Genomic DNA, 20,037 nt, shown 5'->3' with positions numbered 1-20,037 from the left:
ATTCTGACCCTCCTGAATACCTGAAAGATTATGAGAAAATTTGATTTGCTTTTTCTATAAAAACAACTTTAATCATCTATTAAATGGGACAATAAGTTATTTCAACTTTTGAAACCTATTATTTTAGATGTAAGTAACCTGTATTTCAGACAGGTTATTGATGATACAATGGGATATAATGCAGTTTATTTAGCTAAACTTTGGAAGAACTGTGATATAAAACATGCAACCAGAAACATTCGAGCACCATGACAGACAGGAACAGCAAGTAATATGCATGGAGGATGGCAGAAACTCTTACTCCACTGGAAAATAACTTTGCAGGATTTGAATCAAATGTAAGTGGAATTATAGAAGAGATCATTGACCACATGAATATTGACACTGAAATCATTTACAAAGCTCTAGGTATGCACCCCAAGGACCTTAGTGATCGTGAATTTATTGACATAAATGAAGAAAAAAGTTGTGAAAAAAGGATGAAGATGTCCCAGACGAAGTGACACCAGCAAAAACTTCATATTAAAGAACGCCTGGAACTATTTTATGACATTGAAAGCACAAAGGATAAGATGTTGAAAGCCAATCTGTACTTAGAAAGAAGATAACAATTCCCTAAGGCATGGAAAAGATGTTCGCTCATATTTTGTTATACCTCTGGAAGAAGCCAAGTACTGTTCAAAGCATTCTTCGTAAATTTCTTACAAAGAAATAGTGCCCTTTAATTCTCAACCTTTCTAATATTGTAAATTATAAAATACTAATAAATTATAATTGTATAATTCTTCCTTCATTTTCTTGTATAACTGATAGTAGGAGAATTTTCAATATTTTGACAAACATTTTTAAATGTCACAGAACAATCCTATTCCCCCCACCCCACCCCACTGATTATTAAGATAGCTTTTCATGGTTTTGGCTTGCACAGCCATTTTTATGGTTCCACACGGCCACACAAAGGGATGACTGTTCACAATAATTGTTACGCTGCCCATTACTCAGATGAGGAAATTGAGGCTTCAGAGAGTCTAAGCTACTTGTCCAAGGTCATGCAGACAGTAAAAAGTAGAGTTTATACTTGAACCTATACAATCTGACTCCAAGATTCGTTCCCTTAACCACTGTGCCTACTACTATTGTCCATGGCAGACTGTAAGCCAAAGACAGCAACCATTTCTTTTTTATCTTTATATACTTAGCATGCAAACATTATCTGATAAATACATGTTGAGTGAAAGCAAAAAGAATAAAAGAGGTAAGGAACTATAAAAGGAATTAGCATTGACTGTTTGAAAACAGTGAGAAAAAATTAAGACTGATTGAAATCTAAGCAGTAGCAACCTTATAGATATCCACTGTTAAAGAGAAACTTGGCTGGGCACAGTGGCTCATGCTTGTAATTCCAGCACTTTGGGATACTCAGGCGGGTGGATCACTTGAACCCAGGAGTTTGAGACCAACCTTGGCAACATGGCAAAACCCTGCCTCTACAAAAAATACAAAAAAAAAAAAAAAAAAAAAATTAGCCAAGCTTGGTGGCTCATTCCTGTGGTCCCAGCTATTTGGGAGGCTGAGGAGGAGGTTGAACCTGGAGAGGCTGAGGTTGCAGTGAACAATGATTGCCCCACTGCACTCCAGCCTGGGTGACAAAGTGAGATTGGGAAGAAAGAAAGAAAGAAAGAAAGAGAGAGACAGAGAGAGAGAAAGAAAGAAAGAAAGAGAAAAAAGAAAGAAATGAAGAAAGAAAGGAAAGAAGGAAGGAAGGAGAGAGAGAAAGAAAAAAGAAAGAAGAAATAGAAAGAGAGAGAAAGAGAAAAAGAAGGAAAGACAGAAGAAAAAGAAAGAAAGAGAAAGACAGAAAGACAGAAGAAAGAAAGACAAGAAATACTTATTTATGATGCTTGTTAAAGACGGTAAGGCAAACTTCCTTTAAGGAGGAACTACTGTGATAGATGGAAGGACGCTGCAATGGGATCCAACAGTGCGAGAGAGATTGGGCTCCACTCCAAGTACAACAGGCAAATAGAGATTGACAGACAAGGAACATGGTGGGGTCAGTAGATGGAAAACTACTAAGAAGAAACATCAGGAGAAATGGAATTCTGGCTAGATCTACTCAACAGAACTCTTGCTGAAGGCAGGCATGGTGGTGAGATATTGAGGGTGGTCAGATACCAAGCGTGGAGGATTATCACTAAACTGACTTAGCAGGATTCTTGCTCAACCTGGACTCTACAAGAAAAAGGAGGGAAGCCCAAGGTTGGGTCTAGTCTAGCAGAGGACTCAGAGGTCAAAGAGAAAGTCTCCGTGACCATGAGCTGTAGATAAGATGGACATATCCTCTACCTTCTCTGGCCAGAAAAGGCCAGCCATTTCTGAGATGAAACATATAACATGGTTCAGAGGTTTCTGGGAGCTTGCTAAGAAACTTCTTGTGATGGTCATTACATCTGAACACACTTGAGTAAGACACTGGGGAATGAACGCTGAAGGTGTCATATCCCACCCCCTTCATACAGCAGTTCTAGCTGTGGGAACAATTCCAGGAGCTCTCTCTGAGAAAGGCAAACACAGATTTCAAAGCCTCCAGAGTCGTTATTTGCAGGAGGAAGAGCAGTAGACGTTCCTTACATCATACCTGAAAACCACCTGCAACTGTGGTGTTGGAGAATGTCAGGAAAGTTTCTACTCAAGCCTTGAGCAAAGAGACCAAAAAACCAAACCACATCCAAGCTCTGTTTGGAAAGCACAACCAGAGAAAAACCCAGAGCTGCAGATGTATAAAAATAGATATGGGTCAGGCAGGAATATGGAGATGAGAGCTCGTGGGCTGCAGAAACCAGTACATTGTGTTCTGTTCTGTTCTTTCAGCCACCACTTTTACCAAGGCAATACAAATGAAACAGCAAGAGAGAGAGAGAGGGTTGGCAGGGAAATCAGCTTGAGTCTGAGTCGACTTCGACTGTTGCAAGCACAGACTGCAGCCTTACTGTATTCATGGAAGGGAGGAGAAAATCTGAAGCAGCCTCCTCCTGCTGGCTTCCAGGAAAGGCCGCTCTTTGCAGAGCAAAGGAAGCCCTGCGGACAGCACACCCTCCCATTTCATCTCAGGACCCAATCCACCAAAAGAACAAACCCAACCCGACTTCTCCACAGGAGTCTGAGGTGACCTTCTTGGAAGCACCCCACCTTGCAGGAATTCTCTGGGGAGAATGTTCTCTCCATCTCTCTCTCTGTCTTTCTCTGTCTCCCTCTGTGTCTCTGTCTCTCTCACACCTGTGCATGCATGCACACACACAATCCAGCCATACAACAGCTCTGCAACCCACAAGAAGCTCCTCATAACTTTCTACCCAGAGAGCAGAGAACAAAGAAGAATGAGCGAGTTTGGACAATTTAGAGTCCAGAGTGCTAAATATGTGTGTTGAAGAGAAGAGAGAAATTTTCACCAAATGATATGGGGTTTCTGAGATATACAAGTATAGATTATACGTACTTTAAAAATTGTTGTTTGGTTGTTTCATGCTTCCTTGTATGCAGCCTTGTGAAAAGCACATCATGTGAAGCCTCCATTTATCTTTGGGTTTCATGCCCTTGTTCTAAAATGGTCCAAACAATTCAAGCTTGGAAGCAGAGATCCCTCCACCCCACTCACTCAGCATCTGTCCCTATTATTCCCATGTCTGATATCCTTGGTCCTTTCCTGGTGATTCATTCAGAGGCTTTGGTTCTTGACCTCAGGAATGATGCTTCCCACACCCACTTCTGATTCTGCACATTTGCTCAGCTTCTTTGCACACCAGCTGCAGTTGAGTCCTCCTGGACTTGGGAGGGCATCAGAGGATCTATAGGGAAAGACTGTCCATGAAGGAGGCCTTTTCCTATGGATATGATCATGATTATCTTGCCTTGTGAAAGGATGAGTAAGCATCATTAGGATGATACAATTTGTGAAACAATGCAAAATTTTGAATAAAGGGACTAGATAAGTACTTTTACTTGTAAGAGGGGCTCTCTTAATATGATTCAACTTTCATATACTAAAAACGATAATATAGTTAAACCAATAAAATTAGGACCCTACTTTTAATGAGTTGGTGAGAACATACTAGGAATTATCCCCTGCAACAGGGTGAGCGAGGGTCATCATAATTCTGAAGTTATGGCTGCAACCTGTCCTCCTTCTCAGACCCAGCCCCGGGAAGCCTGGCTCTTTTACACAGAGGACCCTCTGTTGAGTATTAAATTACAAGCCACTTGAGGATGGGCATGGCATTTACTCAGATTGGAATCTCTACACCTATCACAGCCTACAATTCATGGAACTATATATATAAGAGCACTGAATACATGTTAGTTGAGACAATAAATAAAATAACTTCCTTAACCATTGCAGAAATTGCTCAACATCTTAATTTTATTTTTAATTTTATTAATCTTTTTAATGTGAAAGTTTTGGTCAAGATCAAAACACTAATTCTATAGCTTTGGGTAAAAAACATTTTTTGGGGGGATCTCTGGGAGCATAGTAGCACAGTTTGTGGCATGCCTTGCTTTCTGGGATGAAATGAAAGTTTTTTCCATTTGATATTTTTAGTGTCTATTTTCCAAATAGTATTTTATAATTTTTCTTTGTTTTTGTTTAAAAATAAAATTTGGGGAGGGGGTGGGGAGAAGAAACAACAACAGTAAAACAAAGAAGAAAAGCCACTTGATTAAGCATAGTTAGGCAGCTCAGTGAAGCATGTTTCATCCCGGTGCCAAATGACGCTCACTAAAATTGCAGCAATTTTTGATGCACTTGCCAATGTTTGTGTTATTTTTACTTTAAAGATGTAACAGATTGCTCCAAAATAAATAATTTAAGCCTAATGTTTCAAAAGAGTCCAAGCATTTGCGTCTCTCACTTCTGGCTTGTCTTCTGGGACTAAGCTGTGCTCAACAGAACCAGCCCTCGTTTCTATATAACACTGCATTTGGAGGGTTGTTTTCTTGCTTTGTTTTTCAAAGTTGAATCTATTTTTCGCCATTCTGTTCCAAACGTCATAGGTTTTATCACTGTTCAGCACTGAAGCAACAGCTCCTCTTATCTAAGAAAGGAAAGAACAAACGCTGTAACAGCTAGATTCCTGATCTCACGGGAGGAGGTTTGGAGGGTGCAGAGAGGGCTCTGGAGTGAGAACCGGAGACCAAGTCTCAGAGGAATCCACGGATGTCCATGCTAATTCATATTTAGACTTTAAGCTCTGCACACAGTGTCCTCAGTGTAACTTAAAACAGCTGACTTGACAGGGTGACGTCACTCAAAATGACCCCACCCTCCGTCAGTTAGTGGACATCTTACTGGATTGTCTATCTTCATGGCACGCTTAAGAAAAAAAATCTAATTTTTTTTTTTAAATCAAAAGCAAATCTTTATGCTGTTCTGTACTTCCTAAACGATCATGAATGGCTTCTATGATCAAGGAACAAAGATGAAAATAGAAACCACCAGAACTGTAAACTGACAACTGTGTTCTCATTGACATAGGCCGCCACTGTGAAGTCCATCAGATGATCGGGAACTACATGTGGGACCCCAACACCAACAAGTCCTTTGACATTGGCGTCAACAAAGACAGCCTGATGCCTCTCTGGTGGAATGGGTCAGAACCTCTGTGGGTCACTCTGACCAAGGCCAAAAGGAAGGTCTACATGTACTACTGGCCAGGTGAGTGTGGACATCCATTCCAAATCTCAAATCATCGTAGAGTCTCCAAGAACAGTCAGTGTCAAGTTACTGTTTGAAGACCAAGCCGTGGTTTGGAAAATGAGATCTTTATTTAAGAAATATGCCTTGGCCAGGCACGCTGGCTTATGCCCGTAATCCCAGCACTTTGGGAGGCTGAGGCGGGTGGATCACCTGAGGTTGGGAGTTCGAGACCAGCCTGTCTAACATGGAGAAACCCCGTCTCTATTAAAAATACAAAATTAGCCGAAGTGGTGGTGCATGCCTGTAATCCAAGCTACTCGGGAGGCTGAGACAGGAGAATTGCTTGAACCCGGGAGGAGGAGTTTGCGGTGAGCTGAGATGGTGCCATTGGACTCCAGTCTGGGCAACAAGAGCAAAACTCCATCTCAAAAAAAAAAAAAAAAAAAGAAAAAAGAAAGAAAGAAAGAAAAAAGAAAAGAAAAGAAATATATCTTATGGGCACATTTTTCTAAAATGTATTTTTAACTCTCTAACATCATACTGGACATAATGCTATTTCCTGATTCTCTTGACTTAGCAAACACCACAGGATAGCTTGCTTTTTTCATGTGCAAAATGTTGGATATACAGGAGAGAGAAATTATAGGGTGCTTATTGGCTTAAAAAAATAGTGTACCATTTCTATATGTGTTTGAACTCCTCTACAATATTGAAAAGATAATTGGAAGCACTCACTATTTCTTGGTAGTCCATGAAATGCAGTCCCTTTGTGTTAAGACTCCTGAGCTACACCCTAGCTCAACGAGGTAAGTAGTCATGTAAACTGCCTCGGCTGCTGTGAGAAGTCCTCGGGATACCCTCATCTTGGTCACTGAATATCTTTCATTAAGGATGAGAGGATTCAGTGATAACAATATAACCGGCTTCCCATTGTCTTTCCATTGGTGGGATTCATTATTTAGGTAAGTGGGCAGTTTACCTTTCCCACACACATGGCAATAGACACTTTTTTCCTAATTTTCAATGGTGTCATACTGATGATGGCCATTATGGAGGAAGATACCAGGGGAGGCCTAGAAAGTTGAAGGCATTATGAAGAGCAGCCTGTAGGAGATGGGGTCAAGTGGCTGAGGGGGTAACACTGGTCTGGATTGAGGACAGCCTGAAGGGTCTGTGAGAGGGCAGTGGGTTGCGAGATGTGTGGTCTGTAGGGAGGGGGCAGTGGAGAGTGGGGTGAAGGCCCACAAGGAGTGCGTAGGCCTTCGGCAGGAGTTTGGAGGATGCTGGATGGAAGTGGGTGTGTGGGGAGCTGTTGGGGCACTCCAGGCTATCCAGCTGTCAGAGGTGCACGGAACACAGACACATGGAGACATCGGAGGGCAGCCCACCACCCAGCTGCGGCGCAGCGCGTGCCCCAGAAGCTGCTGCAGAGCAGTGGCCATACCCGCAGGTGAGCTTCTGAAGGCCAGGGCAGGCTGCATGAATTCACAGCTGGGCCGAGCAACAAAGACATAGCTGGCATAGGCTCTCCCAGCAGACACAGTTTCAGGGGGATTGATCACAGTTTCTTCAGAAGACACCTAAGATTCCCTCCATAGCAGCCATCTCGGCGACGCAAGACACTTTTGAGCAAAGGAAGAGTTTAGGAAGATCCCATTATCTTACAAGGAGACAACTTTTCATGGAGGTGGACTAGATTTAAGGAAGCAAGTCAGTGCATGGACCAGGCCCATCAGGCTTGCTAGAGGAGTCAAACCTAGGGGTGAGTTTGGCTCTTCTAGCAAGTATAATGAGGTCAAGGCACAAGGATTTTGTTGCACTTTGAGGTCATTCTCAGAGGCATTATTATCAACAAGTTCATACATAGGGAGGGAATGGATTAGGCACACTGCATTAGGGACCACCTGGAAACAAATCTAAGGACCATCAAGATAAATATGGCCAATACCATGGGGGTCATCTTCCATGATATCTGGTTAGTTTGACTTTCTCTGTCTTGGGACTTAAGTTTTTCCTGCTTTGAAGAGCACACCCTCACACACAAAACCTTCCTGCCAACACCCCTTGAGCTCCCTCCACATAATATCTCCTAGAGAGGGGCTTTCAGCAGCCAGGATGCCAGTGCTATGGCCAAGTGGGAGGAGATCCTACCGAGGGGCAGCTGCCGTGTTGCACTCACTTCTCTCTGCAGCAGTACAGGGTATTATTATTATGCTATATTTCCTTTTGTTTTTGACAGAGTTTCACTCTTGTTGTCCAGGCTGGAGTGCAGTGGTGTGACCTCGGCTCACTGCAACCTCTGCCTCCCCGGGTCAAGTGATTCTCCTGCCTCAGCCTCCGGAGTAGCTGGGATTACAGGCGTGCACAACCACACCTAGCTGATTTTTGTATTTTTAGTAGAGACAGGGTTTTACCATGTTGGCCAGGCTGGTCTTGATCTGCTGACCTCAGGTGATCCACCCGCTTTGACCTCCTAAAGTGCTGGGATTACAAGCCTGAGCCACTGCTCTAGGCCTTTATCTCCTCTTATATATCACTGAGTGTCTAAAGAAATCTGAAAGCTAATTTGCATGAAAAATATCTTGTTGCTCCTCCAAAACAGCTCCTTCAGGACAAGAAGGGACCAATCTCTTCCTCTGATCCATAGTCTAACAGCTAATGGGATGTGACAGAAATGCTTTAAGATCAGTTATACTGTTAACTGTCAGGAGGAAAGAAGCTATAAAGATAGCCTCCTAGAGCTTCCTCAGTGACCTAAATGGAGATTCACTGAAGATCTGGCTGTGTTGAAGTCGTCATAGATATAGAATAAAGTCTCTAGTCTCTCAGACGCTGTCTAGTCCTTCTAAACTGGATACTCAAACGAAGCACTCAGAGAGCCAGCTGTCTCTGCTGCCAGCCCAGCAGGGCGTGCCTGGCACCCTCTCATCTTCCTGGGGGGCAGCTGCAGTATTTCTGGTCACTGCTGTCATTTTTGTGTCCACCCTGGTTCCCTCCAGCCTTAGCCAATAGCCCAGTAAGCACTCATGTGTCTCTGTAAGATTAAGCGAGTTGCAGAGGCATTTCTTCAAAACATGACTTGATTGTATTTTTCTTCTTAAATCCTCCTTTTCCTTCTCCACTCCCCACAGGATATTGTACAGACCTCTTGGTGAGGTCTGGAAAATCTTCGTTGCTCTAGTGAACTGGGTTATGACACGCTGAGTCTCGCCATTAAGTCAATATTTAGAAGTGCAATTTAGAAATGGCACTAGTTCAAGTCTTCCTGTCAGGTAGATAAAGCAGCAGGCTGAAAAATTGATCCACAGTGAAGAGTCCAACATACTCCACCTCAAGTCTTGAGGCGTTTAATATCGTTCACCAGGCCCTTTAGCACCCCGCCCAATGTTGCCATTGGAGTTCAGGGAGAAATATGCCTCTGGAAAAGATCTCAGGCCCTAAGTCAGGGTAGGCCCCAAAATCAGCCAGAAACTGTATATAGGACCCCGTTGTGTTCTGCAAGGAGTGAGAGCTGAGTGTGTGTTGTTCACTCACTTAATCCCTCCACCCTATCCTTCTAGTCTAATGTTAAAGGAATTGGTGGGAGTGGAGGGCGGTGAGGAAGAGACTCCAACATTCAATTCATACTGGAAAGCAACCCAAAGCAGAGAAGAATTATGGGAGGAAGGAGGAAAAATAGGGAATATGGGAGAATAGTAAGATATGGTGTAGAAATGCAGCTTGATGTCTTTGGATAAGCAGGGCTACCTTACATGGTAGCAGCAGTTTTTAAGTTTATTCTTATGACTATTATAAAATACAAAAAAGGAATAAAAAAAGCAGCTTTTTAAGAGTCTGTGCTTAATACTTTTTGGAGTTCTAAGTTCACATCTCCCACCATGCATTTGGCAATGTTAACTCCCTACAGCCAAGCAGTAAGGAGGACTTGGATGCAACCACTCATATGCTCCTGGAATGGGGCTGGGTGTGGGTCTGGGCTCTTCTCCTGGCCTCTTCCTGTCCAGGGCAGGCCTTCAGACCAATAAGTCACCTTCTACGTAGAGAAAGATACATTTGCACCTGGCTTCCACTCCCACACTTTCCAGCAGTGGGCTGGGTGGGGAGTTAGTGGGTGGGCATTTGACTCAGCTTCTATCAAATTTTGCTTGTTATAATCAAGGTGATGTCATCTGGATAATAAGAGGAATGCATTGGCTACTGGTCAAGAATTACAGGTCAGCTCCAGCCTCTTTCTCATTCTTGCCATGGTAGGTCCTTGACAACCTTCAGTCAGGCTGATCTTAGAAGCAGAGGCTCAGGCACAGGGAAAATAAGGAGCTCAGCATTGCTCATACAGAGGTGTGAGTAAACCTGACAGCTAAGTCACGGCCTCTATGCATGTGACACCAATCCTCTGGATAAAAACTGGATTTTTTTTCAGGCGGATGTCAAAACATTGCAAACACAAGTGGTCTGGATATCCACTAGTTTTTAAATAACATTACCAGTTTGGCATTAGACTTTGTGATTTATGTAATTTTAGGACTGAAAGAGGCCTGAGTCAAGGCATAATCTGCTGGTTCCTGCCCTCATTAGTCAAGAACCTCTTTAGGAAACTGATAAAAACTGTAGACGTGTTTCCAGAAGAATGCATCCACATCCACTACACTCACACTTTTGTTGTCATGTAGGATAAGAGATTACAATGCTGAGGATTGCCAAGTAGTCCTTGATGTGATAACACACACATACTTATGATAGTTAATTGATTTGATTTTTTTAATGCAATAGAAATGTGTTAAAAACTCATCGAAGTATCAAATGAAACCTAAGCTTCTGCAATTAATGTTGTCTGGCAAGGGTAGGCTTGGGTCAAAATTCTGTAAGCCTCTTTGGGTTGAATTCACATTGCATCATTTCCTTTGTCAGTAACTTCAGCAAGATCTGCATTGCTGATGTTGTCTTTGACAGCAAGAAAAGGATTGCAAATTCACATCTCAAGAGTGAGATTGTCTCCACAAAATGATCCTCAAAAGCATCCTGCAGGGTTTCTGGGCATCGACCGTTTCTGCTGCAGAGAAATGGAAGAGATGCTGCCTCTCTGGACTGCTGTCTGCCGAAGTGATTCCTCCAGTGTTCAAAAGTTTTTATAGCTGTCTAACCACATCCAATCTCCCTTTGCAGGATGGTATCTTGGCCAAAAGAGTGCATAGTTTTTTAGCAGCATCCCTTATGTTGATTAGAAAGTCTTAAAGAGAAATCCAGGGACGAGCATCCATCCTTCAAAAATCATGGCAAATCCATTTCTTCACAAAACATCTTTAAAGGGTGTGACTCAAGGCCTTGGGATGAACTCTCTGGAGACAGCCATGAGCAAAAGCAGATACAGACCCTCCTCACCTGCACTCCCTCCTGAGAACTTACCATCCAGTGAAGGAGGTAGACAATCTAATACTTATCCAAATAAATGTATAAGTACAGTTATCAAAAGTACAATCATGAAAAGCAAGCATGATGACATCATCTAATAAGGAGTCTAGCTCCATCTGAGAGAGTTCACAAAGGTGTCCTTAGAAAGTGACAATGAGGGCATGGGTAAGGTGGGAAGGAGACCCCAAACCCAAGGAGCAGCAGGTGCTAAGATCCTGGATAGGGTGGGAAGCATGAAAGTTTCAAGACACTGAAAGAAGGGAGGAGAGGTGTGGTGTGGATAAGGGGGAGAGAGGCTGAGGCCAGGCCAGGCTCTAACAACCAAGCTGAACACTTTTTTTTTTCTTTGAAACAGGGTCTTTCTCTGTTGCCCAGGTTAGAGTGCAGTGGTGCAATCGTAGCTCACTGCAGCCTCGACCTCCTGGGCTCAAAGAGTACTCACACCTCAGCTTCCTAAGTAGGTGGGTTGATAGGTGCACCCCTCCGCACCCCGCTAAGTTTTTTACGTTTTGTAGAGATGTGCATGGAGTTGGGGGTGGCAAGGGTCCACTATGTTGCCCAGGCTGGTCTCGAATCCTGGACTCAAGCAATCCTCTTACCTCAACCTCCCAAAGAGCTGGGATTACAGGCATGAGCATCTGGCCCACGCTGAAGCATTTATTCTGATCCCGAAATGAATGAGAAGTCACTGGAAGGTTTTAAGGAAGAATGTGATGGCATCATACTTGCATTTTGAAAGCACTACTCTGGCTGCAACCTGAATGGAATGGCGGCATCCAGGGTGGGTGAATGAGGGCGACGGACGCATCAGGAAGTCATTGTGGAAACCTGGGGAGCAGGTGAGCATGGCTCAGACTGGGTAACAGAAGTGGTGAGAAATGGCTGGGTGGGAGGCACCCTTAGAAATTGGAACTGCCAGGACCTGCTGATGGATTGGATTTGGGAGTGAGGGATTGGACGATGACAGGAATGGCCCTGGGCTTCTTGCTCACAGAACTGCATAGATGGTGGTTCTTCACTGAATCAGGCGTGGCTGAAAGAGGAGCAGTCTGGAGGCAGAGGGACATCAACTCGGAGTTGGCTCTGGGACGTCGAGCTGCCAGGTCTGAAGCTCAGAGAAGAGAGCTGGAGATACAAAGACGTGACTCAATGGCGCATCAGAGTTCAGCGCAGCTGTGGGAATGGAGAAGTTTACCCGGGGAGAGTACAGAACTGGAAAGAAAAAGGATCCTGGACACAGCCTTGAGGAAATCTAATTTTTAGTAACCAGATGGAGGAGGGTGAGCCTGCAAAGGACACCAAGGAAAAAAGTCTTCAGAAGCAGGAGAAGCCCCAGCAGAGCTGTGAAAAGCAAGGGAAGGTAGCATCACTCTGCGTAGCCATCTGATGAGGGGCCCGTCCCATCTGAGAGGCAGGGAAAGGCTTCCCTGAGACAGTGACACTACTTGACAACTGTTGACACACACTCGTTACAGAGGCCAAAAGGATGCAAGACGGAGTGGGCATCGTGAGCATTTAATGTTGCTGAGCATCACGGGGACTGCAAAGGAGCATCTGCATTTATTAACAGCACAACCCTGGCCAGCTCTGGACTTTGCGGCTGTTTCATTTCTTTAACATTATGATTTCTGACCTTGTGTAACAAGGATGCATTGTTTTTATAGCAAGAAAAACAATTCAGGTTGTTTCAACTAATTTCTTTTTTTTTTTTTTTTTTTTGAAACGGAGTCTCTCTCTGTTGCCCAGGCTGGAGTGCAGTGGCACAATCTCAGCTCACTGCAACCTCCGCCTCCCAGGTTCAAGCAATTCTCTGCCTCAGCCTCCCGAGTAGCTAGGATTACAAGCACCCGCCACCATGCCCAGCTAATTTTTCTATTTTTAGTAAAGACAGGGCTTCACCATCTTGGCCAGGCTGGTCTTCAACTCCTGACCTCATGATCCACTTGTCTCAGCCTCTCAAAGTGCTGGGATTACAGGCGTGAGCCACTGCGCCCAGCCGTTTCAACTAATTTCTAAACATCATTAGTCAACCCTTGAAAATTGGCTGAAAATTAACTGGGATATACACAAAAAAGAGAGGACAGGTGAGTAACAGCAGACAAACTAAACCAAAAAAAAAAAAAAAAAAGCTTAAAATCAGAGAGTCATGAATATTCCTTTTAAACCAAATTATTGTGTTGACCAAATTGATGTGCTAACCAAATTCTTTCCAGCCAGATTGCTTTGTTCCAAATTCGTTTCAACACAATTGCATAATACTCCATTCATTCTTGGGCAGTCACCGGCCCCTGTGGGTTTACAGTAAGGAATTCCCTGACATGCATCGCATATCTACCGGAGGTTTTCAAACTGCATTCACTTACCCTCAGCTTCCCAGTCAAGTTTCAGGGGCTCAGGGGCTGGAGAGGCAGGAGATATCTGGGATTCCTTTGGGAAAAGGTTTCTCTGAAAAAGAAATTTGGAAATCAATTGCCTATGCTGTTCACTGATGTGTTCATTCCATGGTGGTTTTCTTGTGTGGCCTGTGTACCTGACACATGGGACACAGACGAAATGTGCCACAGCCCTGCCACCAAGAAGCTCAGAGCCTAATCACGCAGCCAGGTGTGTCAAAAATAATTGCATCACAGCACAACACGTGCAGCGGGCAAAGGAGACCAACCACAGGCTTCATCTCATCTGCCTGGAGCTGTGTTGTGACGACTTCTTAAAATCAATTGAGTGCTGCCTCAGGAATGGAAAACAATATGTGTCATTTGATGCTTTCACGTTGAAGGAAAAAGGAAAGAAGAAAAAGGGGAGAGGATAGAAAGGAAAGGAAGGAAGAAAGAAAAGGAGGCAGGGAGGTGAAAGGGGAGAAACAGCAAGGCAAAGGAAGGAGGAAGGGTGGAAGACAGAAGATAAGGCAGAAGGGACTCGGGAAGGACAGGCGTTCCTTAGGCTGAGCGAGTCGCTCCACGTGCAACCCTGCACTCAGGCGCCTGCAGATTAGAACAAGTGAACTGTGTTTCGGGGGCTCTCCTTGAGGCAGTGGCTAGGCCAGCGCATGAATGCGGGAAGGCCCTTCTCAGGCTGCTCACCTCTTCCTCCTCCTGGCGCTCCACCTGGTCTGCCCTGCTCGGCCCAATCCTTCCCAGGGCCTGCCCTTCCTTCCTCAGTGCCCTCTGTCCTCCGCTGAATTTCAACCAGGGCCAGGACCATGGGCTCTAAGGCCACACACTGTTTCATCCTGACACTCCTCGGTGCCTTACATAAAGGAACCATGAATGCAGGATTGTACCCCAGGGTGGGACCCAGTGAAGAAGACCTTGTTCTCAAGGTCAAGTGCCAGCTACGGCTCCTGGGGCCTCTCTGTGTCCTGCCTGCTCGGAGCTTGTTTAGGGTGAAGAAGCTTCCTTCCCATGGAGCGTGCCGTCTGACCTGGAGCAGGCGCTGGTAGTGGGGCTCAGGAGCTGGGTGAGGCGGTCCTGCCACCTCCTTTTGCCTCCTACCTTAGTTAGGCCATTGGACTTGACCTCGGGCTCCCTGGACAGCCTTGGCTGCTCCAGACACCTGCAGAAAGAGGGGCCTCTCCAGAGAATCCCAGGGGAAAGGCTGCCCCCAATCCCCTCCACAGGACTGGGGAAGTAGAGGCTGAGGGAACATGCAGGGGGAAGTGGGTGGCAGGGCTGCCGTTTGGGGCTGTCTGACCCTAGTCCCACGAGAGGTCCTTGTACCAGGACCTGGTTTCTGGCCAGGTCTGGAGAGGGGCTGGCACTGCTGGGGCTCCCACTGGCCTTCCCAGCTGTGCCAACCCAACTCCCCAGAGCACAGTCCGGGGTGGCAGACTGGTGGGGAAAGAGTCCTGGCAAATTAAAGAAGGGGGCTCCAGGTTGGTACCCCCATATTAAATTGGCCCTCAGAGGAGAATGCCAGAGTCTGGGGTGTTTGGTGAGTGGGGCAGACTGCACTCTTTCTGTATCGTCTGCCTTCCTCCTAGGCCTAGGCCCCATTCTGTGTCAGCACCAAACACCTCCTACAGCAGAAATGTGGGTTGCGGGACCAGGGGGCCCTGCCAGCCTCTGCTGCACCTTTCCTAGCTGAGTCTGTGGGCTCCCAGCTGCCTGATCCAGAGTCTGTTGGAGGGACTTCGCTGTGGTGGAACAGAGAGGTGGCACTTTTGCCTCACCTGAGCCCTTTGTGTGCAGAGAGCTGCGCCCCCACCTGCCTGTCCCTCCGGTTCAGCTGTAGTATTTCCAGCACTTCACTGGGGCACTTGGGGAACTTCAGGGCAGAAGATTTTCTTTTCAAAAGCCAGAACATGGATTCCAGATCCGTGCAGTCACTCATTCACTGCGAGGCGTGCAGAAGTCGCTTAGCCTGTCTCTGCTCTTCCCTCCCTGTCTCCGCAGATCCTGCACGAGGTTGCAGAGGCGCAGAGGGCAGCAGGAGCCCTGTTCCAGATTGCCCAGAGAATTCTGGGATAGGCCATGAGGGCCAACGCATGACAGGAAGCGGGGCTCCCAGGAAAGGGACGCATAGCGGGAGAGGCCACCAGGTCCATGCAGAAGGGGAGGAGGACAGAGCCTCACCGTGTCACGTCTCAGGGCTCACCCACAGGACTGAGGCAGAGGCAGAGTTCATCGAAAAGGCCACAGGACTGGCTAGGCCATGAGAGCCGGCGCCGGGCTGCTGCCCAAAAACCGCAGAGAAGAGGCTTTGCAGGGCCCACAGGCACTGCTCCCTCCTCGCCTCGGCTCTTCCTGTGAGCGGCTCAGAACCACCTGAGAAGCCTGGGAGACCATGAGACTCTAGTAGACATGGGGAATAAGGTCATTTGTAAGACGTGGGAATCACAGACTCAAATTGGAGGGGTGAGGGAGGAATTCCTAGACTGGGGCAAGAGGTTCAGCAACCCTGATGAGCTCTGCATTAAAGCACCTCTTGGCATCCTGCATCCCAGGTAGGTCCAGGCTGCTGTGATCCAAGTGCGAGGAAACCAGCTCCTCGGAGAAGGAGGCTTTGGTCAGGAAAACCGTGTGGTGCAGAAAGTCAAGAGGGCTTCCTTTGTGGGAGGCGTGGAGTCACTGTAATCCTTTCAAGATTGAGAAGGTCATGAGGCACATGCCTCAGACACAAAGACCCTGTGGATCACGTATGTCAAGTGTGTCAAGTAGCCTGCAGGGGCCGTAATGCCAGTCATGGTCATTCATTCCTCTCACCTGGTCCCACTCGGAAGAAGTGCAGTCCCTGACCGTGAGCCAGGGATTTTTCCTGATCTAAAGCTAACCAGCAGATAGAGAGATGAAAGCGTGGCCTTTGACCTCATTATGCCTGGCTGTAGTTTCACCACCTGCCTCCCTGAAGCTGAGACTCAGCCTGGGTACGGCACACATTCCCTCTCATCTTGGTTTCCTATTAGTCACTTTCTGTGCCCAGTGGGTCATTTTCAGTTGAGTTTTCAGAGTCAGCGCTAATGGATGAGTTGGTTCTCATCTAATTTGTCTTCCCCAGCTTGCTCTCACCCCTGCACACAAGGCCAGTCTGCAGGGTCACCCTGCGCTCAGGCTAGCCCACCCCCTTCCTCCCCGCATCAGAAGGGAGTCACTGCCAAAGGTCCCCCAGCCCCGTGGGCAAGGCCGACCCCAGGAAAAGGCTGACCTCTGAGATCAAAGGCCGTGCTTTCCCCCAAGGACTTGTTCCCACAAGCTTCTGTGCCTCAGATGTATTTTCCTGGAAAAGGTTACGTGCTTTTAAGAGAGTTAATTGGCTTAGCTGTTTTAATAAGCTCTCTTGAGACATGTATTCAACAGTTGCACACCTGTCTCACATCACATAAAATGCAGCACACAGGGGTTATTGTTACAAGATGTGTCAAAGTTGGCAGGCAGCAGGAGCTACACTTGGAAGGGGAAACCTAGGCTCTAGGAAGTTTGGAGAAATGTAATTTTTATGGGCTCAACTCGGTGGTCCTTGAAGAGAGTTGCCAGAAGCGAGTCTCCTTCAGGACGGCAGTGTGCACGGTGGAAAGTATCAGAGCTAGACCCGATGGCTGGCAGACCGGGAGACCTTGGGACGTTCACTTCTCCTATAGGAGGCTTTTGCTTTCTCAGCTGTAGATGAAGGGGTTTGAGGTACGATGGCAGGTACAGCTGTGAAAGCTGTTAATTGCACAGGATGCCACATCTATGGGGGGCATCGTCCATATTGTAGACGTTACAGATTTGCATATTTGTGTTGACAATTTTTGGTCCAAGCCAGTAAAGTGTTATGAAAAAAAAATGAAAATAATTTTCTAATGGGTGGAAGTTATATGTTTTGAAGAAGAAATGCCTTATTATTATTATTATTATTTTGAACGAAAGCCCACAGGCTTAGCGATGGCTGTCATTGGTTGTCCTTTAAGTTCTCACTAATGCTTTTTTTCCAATCAGGATGTACTTATTAGGTTGTAGGAGAAGACTGCCCGAGGTGGGAATACCCAGCAAGAAGGCAGACTCTAGACAGAGATAACAGTAGGTCCTAAAAAATGAGCCCTAATTAAGGGCATTTCCCTGTAATGCTCCCTGGGAATGATGAGGAAACAAGACAGAGTAAAGCTAAAACATGCCCTCAAAGTTGTCATGAAATCAAAATCTTGCCCCAAGTCCCTGATTAATGTTTGAAATTGCACAAGGCAGCCCATCGCCCTTGTTGCCGCCTTCTCCACAGATCCCTGAGGCAGAGATTCAGAAAGCCCTGCTTTCTTCAGTTGTGTTGGGATGACTTGCAAGCTCTCAGCTGACCAGATTCCATGCTCCCTGTGGAGCCATGAAAATGGCCTGGAGGCAGCAGCCTGCGAGGTTGAGCAATGCTCGCCCACTTCACAGATTGAGCCTGTGGGAGATACAGGAGAGGGGCCCGCAGACTCCTGATTAGACAGCTACCTCCTGGGATTCACACAACACTCCCCCTCCAGTCTGATTTCCATCAGATAAAGACTAGAGAAAACAAAACAGAGCTCCCACGCAAATTCACCTCGGAATAATTAACTTTGCTCCCTCTAAAACTTTGCCGAATCTGAAACTGCTCTCTCTTCCACGCTCCGTTTTGCTGCCATTGTCATTTATTGCTGGCCGTTGCCTTTGCCAGTCATTTATTCACTCTGGGTTTTAACATTAGAGGTAAGGGCAGATGTTTTCCCCTTGGGGATTTCACCACGGAGAGACCATTCTACAGAGACACAGCAGAAGGATTGCACCTGTCCAGTCTCCATCCACTTGGGTGGTAGTCCCATCCCTTCTCAGAGACACATGACTTCCACTCAAATGAACGGTGTCTGCAGCACTTGCATTCAAAGCACCTCTGATGGGTGGTGCTTCTCACCCCATTATCTGAGTCTGTAATCATCCCAGTAGATCGTAATTAGGATGTCCTATGTGCCCTGGCTTCGAAGTTTCTTCCTCTCTCTGCTCTGCACATAGAGCTTTAGTTGGGGGATAACCTTGAAGAGAATAACTTACGCCACTGTCAGACAGATTTCACCTCTTACCTCCAACTGTCAACATCACTTCTGGCCCAGCTGCTTCCAGGACATTACAGTTCCCATAGAGTGGAGCTACTGCTGCCTCGTTTCTTAGTTCAGGAGGCTTCAGACTTAATTCCCAGGGATTTCCAAGAGCAAAATTAGTTTTAAAGAAACCAATTCTAAGACCCTCAAAGTCCATGTGTATTGCTAAAGTCATCCTGACTAAAACATGTTCTTTACTGTTTTATGTAAGAAAAAGATACCTCTCACCCATCAAGAATATTACTAAGGTGCATTGCCACAGTATGTAAATGCCTTTAGCACCAGACAGATGGTTCAAAATATTGATGCGAATGTTGGAAAGTGAGTGAATCTAGTAACAAAATAACAAACCTTAAAAGAGAAGATATTTCCAGTGCTTGCTTTTACATTATTTAAGAAAAACTTAATTGAGCTGTCAGCTGAAATATTGTTTTCAAATGTATGATGATAGATCACTGTGCATTTTTGGCATTCAAAGAAACAGTTCAAAGAATTAAATGACATTCGTACAAAAAACTCCTTCTATTTCTATATATTTATTTATGTGAACAACTTTCTCAGCACTTACATTTAATGACTAGAAATAGCATTGATTCTGAACTTGTCTCATTCTAGAAATCAGTCATATTTATCCATGAATATACAAATTAGTTTTTTAAAGCACACCTATTTCTTTCATTAAGACATACATTTCTAATAAAATGTAAAGATAATTTCTAAAATTACAAACTTTTATGTTTAAAAATTATTTGTTGAAATGTGGGATTCTAGTTGGTACAATGCCCAGCTAAGTTGTTTTGAAACAACGCATCTCTCCAGGAACAACTAGAAGAGCTGCTGGCCTGCATGCATGTGTGCATGCATTTATGTGTGTGATGGACCAGAGATAAGCCAAGATGTGGAGAAAGAGCTGCGTCCGGCGGCAATGGTACCCTGTCTCTCCTTCAGCCAATGCTGATCACAAAAGCAGCAGCTGAGAGGTCAAGAGACATGGCAGCACTACTGGATAGGGGAAAGGACAAAAATTGGAGTTCAGGGCCCACCAAGGAAAAGAAATCTAGTAAAAATCCCAGACTTTCAGTTGGAACAATAAAAAGCAACACCCTAGCACTAAGAATAAGCTAGAAATAGACAAGGGGGAAGCTGTCATAAAGACACAACTAAGCTTCAAATCATCTTAATCCTTGACTGAATCCACTCTGGATTAAGGTAGTCTGCTGATAGCCTAAATCCTCACCATGAGCAAAACTGTGTGCTTACTAGAAGATAACTATATATCCTGTTAAGCAGTATTTACAGTTTTATGTATACAATATGTAGTATTCAATTTAAAGAAAAAAAAAACAAAAACGGAATATAAGAAAACAAGGCCTGACTGAAAAACCAAGAGAGAGAAACAAAGCAGAAT

General features: G+C 45.4%; 1 protein-coding gene across 1 annotated transcript in view; it reads left to right on the top strand.

The window, feature by feature from the left end:
- ENPP6 (ectonucleotide pyrophosphatase/phosphodiesterase 6) overlaps positions 1-20,037 on the top strand; it is a 120,804-nt gene that overhangs the window by 53,345 nt on the left and 47,422 nt on the right. Inside the window, exon 2 of the mRNA XM_001082274.5 lies at positions 5,531-5,710. Within this exon, the coding sequence (XP_001082274.4) occupies positions 5,531-5,710 (180 nt within the window). The remainder of the gene's footprint in view (positions 1-5,530; positions 5,711-20,037) is intronic.

This window comes from Macaca mulatta, chromosome 5 (assembly GCF_049350105.2).
Source record: "Macaca mulatta isolate MMU2019108-1 chromosome 5, T2T-MMU8v2.0, whole genome shotgun sequence".
Lineage (NCBI taxonomy): Eukaryota > Metazoa > Chordata > Mammalia > Primates > Cercopithecidae > Macaca > Macaca mulatta.
The sequence above is the reverse complement of the archived record's forward strand: the minus strand, read 5'-3'. Positions and strand labels throughout refer to the sequence as shown.